We start from the raw sequence: 7,947 nt of genomic DNA on the forward strand, positions 1-7,947 counted from the left end.
CAGAGGATCCAGGCTCTAAGAGGTGTTGGGGCTAGTTAGATATTGAAAATCTGCTTACCACCCATTATAGAACCTTGGAAGATTCCGGAATCAGTAAAGTTTCCATAAGCCACGATATCTACAATTTTACAGTGGTAGTTGCTGTCGACCAGGGCTAACAGCACTACAGAAAAATATTGCTTGAAAAAGCATGATAAACTTGGTCTGTTTGCTCCAGTCACGCACAGGCCTGGCACTCTGCTCTCCGCAGCAGGACAGGAGAGATGGCAAGAGACACATGCACTGTGGGCAGCTGTTTGGCAAGCCACACTAGTGCATGCACTAATTAATATTTATAGTAGTGTACACCTTAGGACTTTTTTCTTAGTTTTGCTGGTGCTTGATATTGTTTGTTCTACCACCAGATTACACTGATTACCTTCAACCCAGCTCACAGCCTTTCTAATTCTAGAAGTTAATGAACCATAAGTGAACAATAATTCTTTGACCGAAGAATTGCTGCATATTCCGCCTCACTTCTTTGTTTCTCAAGCTGTAGATAATAGGGTTCAGCATTGGAATAACCATCGTATACAGCACTGAAGCCACAATTTCATGACCATTCAAAACACCACTGGATGGATGAAGATAATTGAATAGCACGGTACAATAAAACAAAGTGACACATGCTAGATGAGAGGCGCAAGTGGAAAATGCTTTCTTCTTTCCTTGGGAAGAGGGTATTTTGACAACAGTTGTCACAATGAAAACATAAGATATTAAGATAATTATAAGTGATCCCCCTCCTATGAGAGCGGCACATGCTGAGATCAGTAACTCATTTAAGAATGTACTTGAGCATGAGAGTCTTATCAAAGGAAGAGCATCACAAATGAAATGATTGATGATGTTTGGACCACAGAAAGATAAGCTGAATGTGCAGCCTGTTTGAATGGCTGCTTGTGCTATGGCTGCAAAGTATGAAGCAGCAACAAATATGGTACATGTTTTATTTGTCATCATGGTTCCATAACTAAATGGGTTACATATAGCAACATATCGATCATATGCCATTACTCCAAAGAGAAGACATTCTGTGGAACCAAAGGATGAAAACATAAATAGCTGCATTGCGCAGCCCAACCTGGATATGTAACCTGTCCCGTGAAGGAGATTGTTCATAGTGTTGGGAACAACAGAAGAAGCATAACAGAGATCAATGAACGACAAATGGCTCAAGAAAATGTACATGGGTGTGTGGAGACTGGGAGAAAAGTGGACAACTAAGTAAATGCAAATATTTCCTATCAATGTCACTAGGTACATAATAAGAAACAAATAAAACAGCACTAGCTGAAGATGTGGATCCTGTGTTAGCCCGAGAAGGAGGAATGTGGATGTCTTTGAGTAATTCCTAAGACTTCTTACTTCTAGTAATGATGGCTGACTCATCTGAAGAAAGAAAGAAAAAAAAACATAATTTCATATACAGTTATAAATTAATTGATATTTTGGTTATGTTCTTAAAGTGATCCTTTGTAGTTCTTGGAACTTTATGAGATAGAGATCCTTTGTAAGCGTCACGGCTCCATCATAAATATATTTATGAAGCTTCTCATTGATATAGTGTAGAATAATGCAGTTTAGGCTTAAACTACACTGGGATCTCACACTAATTCGGCCATATACAAGTACATTATGTCTTATGAAACCTATCAACTGTTGACAATTTGCCTGGTTGGGTGAAATACAGTATGAAGACTCATATTTAACCCGTTCAACACCTTGGGATTTTCCGTTTTTGCTTTTTCGCTTTTTTGCTCTCCTTCTTCCCAGAGCCATAACTTTTTTATATTTCAGTCAATATGACCCTGTGAGAGCTTGTTTTTTGCGGGAACAGTTGTACTTTTGAAAGACAGCATTGATTTTACCATATAGTGTATTTGAAAATGGGAAAAAAGCTCCAAGCGCGGTGAAATTGCAAAAAAGTGCAATTCCACAATTGTTTTTTTTTAACTATGTTCACAACTTATATAGGTTCTTTTATATTTAAGTGGTGAAAAAAATCCAAATTTGTAAAAAAAAAAAAATGGCACCATTTTCGAGACCCATAACATCTCCATTTTTCGGGATCTGGGGCTGAGTGAGGGCTTATTTTCTGCACGCCAAGCTGATGTTTTTATAGAAACCATTCTGGTGTACACACAATGTTTTGATCGTCTGTTATTGCATTTTATTGCAATGTTGCAGCGCCCAAAAAACATAATTCTGCCATTTTGATTTTTTTTGTTACGGCGTTTAATGTTTACTGCGTTATTGTTTTATTTTGAATGGAGCAAAAGGGGGATGATTTGAACTTTTATTTATTTATTTTTTTTTAAAGACTTTTTTTTTTTTTTTTTTTACTTTTTACATGCTTCAATAGTCTCCCTAGGAGACTTGAAGCTGCGATCTTCTGGTCGCTAGTGCAACACACAGCAGGGCTTCTGCCTCACTATGTGTAGCAGAAATGCTCATCTGCTATGAATGCCAGCCACTGGGCGGAGATCATAGCAGATCGGTTATGACAACCACAGGGGTCTCCTGCAGAGCCCGGTTTGTTATGCCAATCCATCGGCGCCCTGCGATCATGTGACAGGGGCGCCAATGGGCAGAGTGAGTGACGTGCTTCCAGCGAGGCCATGTTAAATGCCGCTGTCAGAGTTTGACATTGCCATTTAACATATTAACAGCCACAGGTTGATCGCGATTCCACCCGCGGCTGTTAGGGGTGGAATCAAATCAGTTGTCATGTGCCTGAAATGATGCTTACTCAGCGCCAGAGCACAAAAATAGAGAATAAATTCATGGGTGTATACATAAGTCTTACATAAAAAAAAACATTTAAAATTAGCTTTTAATGATTTGCATTAAAAATGCCTAAAGGCTCACAATGAATACCATGGAAATAGACAAATCTAAAATAGTGATCCATCTACTACCAACATATAAATGATTCCATCAAAGGCAGGGCTATGACAAATATATTGATAACCAAGAGAGCACTAAATCCCTCACACCCAAAGCCCATTCACCTTTAATAGTGATAGATCACCAAAACACAAAAACACCACTGCGGAGTGCAGCCAGTAGATATTTCTGGTCTGTCATGGTTCCAGAGATAAATAGACCTGGTTCCAAATGGGTGTAGCACGTGTATATATGTTTTATCTGCATACAGTACCTTAATACACCAACTATAGAGAATAACTGCTCGTGTACGGTAATTAAACCTGGTTCAAAAAAATAGCAGGCGTATATGTGTGTATTATCTGCATACAGCACCTCATTACACCAACCCTGTGCTAATGTTCAATCATTTACCAGGTAGGAACCATATACCACTCCAGACTATTTATAAACAGATATTTTCCCCAGTTAGGGACAATACATAGCAGGTATCATCCCATACAAGATAATATGAAAAATGTATAAAAATTCGGTTTAACTCTACCCTTGTCAATATTCAAAATAATCAGCCAGAAACCCAAAGCAATGTATTAGATAATCATTTGTCACTAATAGCAAAAAAGAGGTACCAACTGTAACACGCATTATAAAGGTAGAAAAGAGTTAACTCATGTTAATGTGTGGGAATCCTGCCTCCCCAGTGTCCTACGGGGTTAAATTACTCCTTGATGCGTTTCCCCATCTTATTCAGGTTCATCAGGAGGAAAAATAAAGATTAGGATTGATGCGGTGTCCTGCTGATAGTCTGCAGTCCATTCCATGCTGCCACTCTCTCTCATTATATATCCATCCCAGCAGGTGTATTAAGTCAGAAAACAACTTCCCCAATCAAGAGGAGAAAATTCCCCCATATCCTAACTAGCATGATTGTCCCCTTCTATTGTACTGCGCATGTCTGTAGGTCTGATATCCACTAGAGGTATTGCAAAGCACTGCGCACGCGCAAGTCTCCAATAGGACGTCATGCATGTCGTGACCAGACACTCCTCCTCCCAGAGACACTTTTTAATCAGCACGATATCAGCGCATGCGCGGTCATCCATTACAGTAGGGGAGGCGACGGAGAAGTAATTTCACCACGCCTCTACCTACAGAAGAGAATGCGATATAGTGCGATACCCGCGCATGCGCAATCGTCACCAACAGCAAAACACAGACGGCAGGCATAGCGTAGGTAACGCAGATATCCCAGCATGGTACAGTAATGTGCACTAGATATAAGTACCAGAATGGGACTTGTTTCAGGGACACAAAAAGTTATTATCCCAATCTCAGTCCCGTACCACAATGGTCCACAAAGTGTGTATACAGAAAGAGGGAGGGATTAATGCTGTACTAGATAGAGTAGGTAAATGCCATGCCAGATACACTGTAATAGACAGAGAGCACTGCATAGAGGGGAGGAAAGAAGGGGAGGGGGAAGGGGGAGGAGATCAGATTCTAGTGATGTGAATTAGTGTATCCCACATGTTGCTTTATTGATACGGAATACACCTATGAGAAGGGGAATAAGGATAAGAATAAAAAGTATAGAAAGGAACACATGAAATTTCAGGGGGGGGGGCATGCAAAGGGTACTTGGATATGATGCCTTTGATATAGAGATATAAAAACCACCTATATATGACAATTATGCAGAATTATACAACTAACCATGTTGGCTGATAGCTGCAGGCCCTATCAATTAAATAAAACAGCAATAATTCTGTTGCTCATTTAGACCGTTCGGAGTTAGAGCACCTAGCCTAAAAATCCACTGGCACTCTTTTTGGAGTAACAGCTTGTTCTAGTCACCCCCCTCTCATTTTTTCGAACCACCTCTATTACACAGAAAGAAACTGCATTGATGTTATTAGAATGAGATTCCCTGATGTGCCGGGCCAAGGGGGTGTCCCTCCCGTGTCGCATATCTCCAAGGTGTTCACCAATACGTCTCCGCAACTCCCTTTTGGTTTTTCCGACATAGTTTTTGGGGCAGGGACACGTAGCCATATAGACCACCCCTTCTGTCTTGCAATTAGCAAAATCCCTCATGAAAAAGATCTTTCCACCCACATTGCCAGTGAAACTTTTAGACGGTCTTAACCATGGGCAGAATTTACAATTCCCACACCTAAAGGTTTCACAGGTCCTACGCTCCAGCCACGACCCCCCCTGTCTAGTTGGCCGTTTGTAGAAACTGTGGACCAACCGGTCTCGTAAAGATCGTCCCTTCCTGTAAGTGATATTTGGACATTCAGAGATAAATCCCTTGAGGTCGGGGTCCATTCCAAGGACCCCTCAATGTTTCAGTATAATACTCATTACCTCATTCGCCCTATTGTCAAAATTTCCAATAATTCTAGGTGGACCACTATTATCATCCTTCCGATTCACTGGGCATAGTAATCTCTGACTATCCTAACCGCTGGCATAGAGGTAAGCCGTTTCAATAACCTTTTCTGGGTAACCCCTATTTCTAAACCGATCTCTTAGATCATGGGACTGGGACATGAACACTCCTTGATTGGAACAGTTTCTCCTGATGCGCAGGAACTGTCCCTTGGGTATACCCCTCTTCAGGGGACCTGGGTGGTAACAATCCCATCTGAGGAGACTGTTGGCTGCAGTCGACTTATGGAAGGTTCGGGTAGTAATAAAACCCTCCTGATCTCCCCCAATTATTAAGTCTAAAAAGGTCAACTCATCCTCCCTAAGTTCAGATGTAAACTTCATATTGATTTAATTGATATTGAGGCACTGTATAAATTTTTGGAAATCCTCTGCCGAACCTGACCATAGAAGGAAAACGTCGTCAATAAATCTGGACCACAGCAAAATGTGTGGGAACCACCACGCTTCCTCCTGCAGCACAACAGTCTCCTCCCACCAGCCCAAGAAGAGATTAGCATACGATGGGGCTGAGGGACTCCCCATCACGGTCCCCCTGAGCTGGTGGTAGATTTTACCATTGAAGGAGAAATGGTTATGGGTCAATATGAATAACATCAAATTGCACACAAAGCAGTTATGTGAAGCAAACTGTGTTGCCCTTGTCCCAAGGAAGTGCTGCAGCCCTCTAAGGCCCGCTCCATGTGGTATATTACTATAGAGGGCCTCAACATCTATGGGCACAAAAAAATACTTCATCATTCACACTGATCACCTCAAGTTTGACCAGTAGGTCAGATGTATCCCTCAGGTATGATGGTAATGAGAACACAAACGGTCGAAGTATCTTATCAACATATACCCCCAGGTTCTGACATAGGGAATCCACCCCTGATACAATGGGACGACCCTTAAGGGGGTTTGTACCCTTGTGGAGTTTAGGAAGGGCATAGAAAGTAGGGGTGACAGGATAGGTGGGCAACAGAAACTCATATTCATTTTTAGAGATAACTCTTGCTTCAAGATTCTCAATTAATAGGCGGGTCAATAATTCTACATACTGGGGGGTAAGGTCATCGCCAGAGCCCGCATCAAAGAAGGCAAGGTGATCTATGACGTATATATATGTCATAGATCGTAAAGGGGTTAAAACAATCCACATTTACAGTTACATGTTACAGTTTACTTTTTTAGCCTTTATTCCTGCAATTTTTTATACATTTTATTGTACTGTAGATACATATAGATTGAGGCTTCAAATCAGGACAGCTGCATTCTAAGTTAATAAATGAAAATCATAGTGTTTTACATTCATGTTCTTATTTTTTGATGGTTAGAACATCTACCCTTTAGAGTCTATGTAGCTGTACACATGTCTATGTTATTATGCAGACTGATTGCCCACAAAGAATAAAAGAAAATGGAGACACAGCTGTTTTTTTTTACACTGTTCATTTTGACCCCTTCATGACATCCACCGTACAAGCCTGAAGCAAGTGTTTGGAGTGGACTCACAGTAAGCTTGCCCCATACTCGTCAGGTAATGGCTGTGTGTTACAGACAGGACCTGCCTCTAACAATCACGGGTGATGCAAAGCAGCGCTCGTGATTGTTAACCTGTTAAACGCCGCTGTCAACCTTTGACTGTTTCCCCCATTGAAAATAAAGCTAATAATAATAATGAAAAAAAATACACATACAGTATATGGTATCGCCACTTTCATAAAAGTCCAATCTATCAAAATATAAAAATAATTGACCCAATCAGTGAACACCGTAAATGGAAAAAATTAAAGAACACCAAAATTATGGGGTTTTTTTTGGCTGCTGCAGAACCACAAAAAATGCTGTAACAAGCAATCAAAATGTGATATCTATCCCATAAAAATGTCATCCCGCCCCACAAAAAATAAGCTGACACACAGCTCCATGGAACATAAAATGAAAATATTACAGGTCTCGGAAAATGGCGACACAAACCCCCAATTTTTTTTTATCTAAATTTTGATTATTTTAACCCCTAAAATAATAAAAAAAAACTATACATATTTGGAATCATTGTAATCTTCCTGATGAGGAGAATTATATTGTGAGGTAATTTTTACCACCCAATGTACGCCATAAAAACAAATTCCCAAAAAAGATGTCTCAATTGCATTTTTTTTCACAATTTCTCACCACTTGGAATTTTTTTCCCATTTCTCCAGTACACTATGTAGTACAATGAATGATGTCATTCCAAAGTACAACTCGTCCTTCAAAAAACAAGCTCTCATATGTCTATGTGGACAGAAAAATAAAAAAGTTATGGCTCTGGGAAGAAAGTTAGGGAAAGATGAAAACGCAAAAATGGAAATTGGCCATTTTGCGAAGGCGTTAATTTTCAAACTTACCCCCTCAAGTCTATGAGTCAATGAAAAATTCAAACACCACACAGATGTCATCCTAGGAAACGTTCATCAATTTTTTTTTTGCATATGAGAAAAACTGATTTAACACTGATAGTAAAATACAAAACACTGACTAAACACTAATAGAAAAGCTAATGAAAATCTGATACAAAATACTAATGAAAAATAGTCAGTTTTT

General features: G+C 40.0%; 1 protein-coding gene across 1 annotated transcript; it reads right to left on the reverse strand.

Moving 5' to 3' along the window:
* Positions 1 to 447: 447 nt before the first annotated feature.
* LOC141167271 (olfactory receptor 5AR1-like) lies at positions 448 to 6,490 on the reverse strand. The gene is made up of 2 exons (XM_073654703.1): positions 6,113 to 6,490; positions 448 to 1,431 (listed from the first exon to the last, which is right to left on the reverse strand). Exons 1-2 carry the CDS (start codon positions 6,488 to 6,490, stop codon positions 448 to 450), a joined length of 1,362 nt encoding a protein of 453 aa, XP_073510804.1.
* Between the last annotated feature and the right edge of the window lie 1,457 nt (positions 6,491 to 7,947).

This window comes from Phyllobates terribilis, unplaced genomic scaffold (genome assembly GCF_046119375.1).
Source record: "Phyllobates terribilis strain yellow unplaced genomic scaffold, ASM4611937v1 Scaffold_11__3_contigs__length_659146591, whole genome shotgun sequence".
Lineage (NCBI taxonomy): Eukaryota > Metazoa > Chordata > Amphibia > Anura > Dendrobatidae > Phyllobates > Phyllobates terribilis.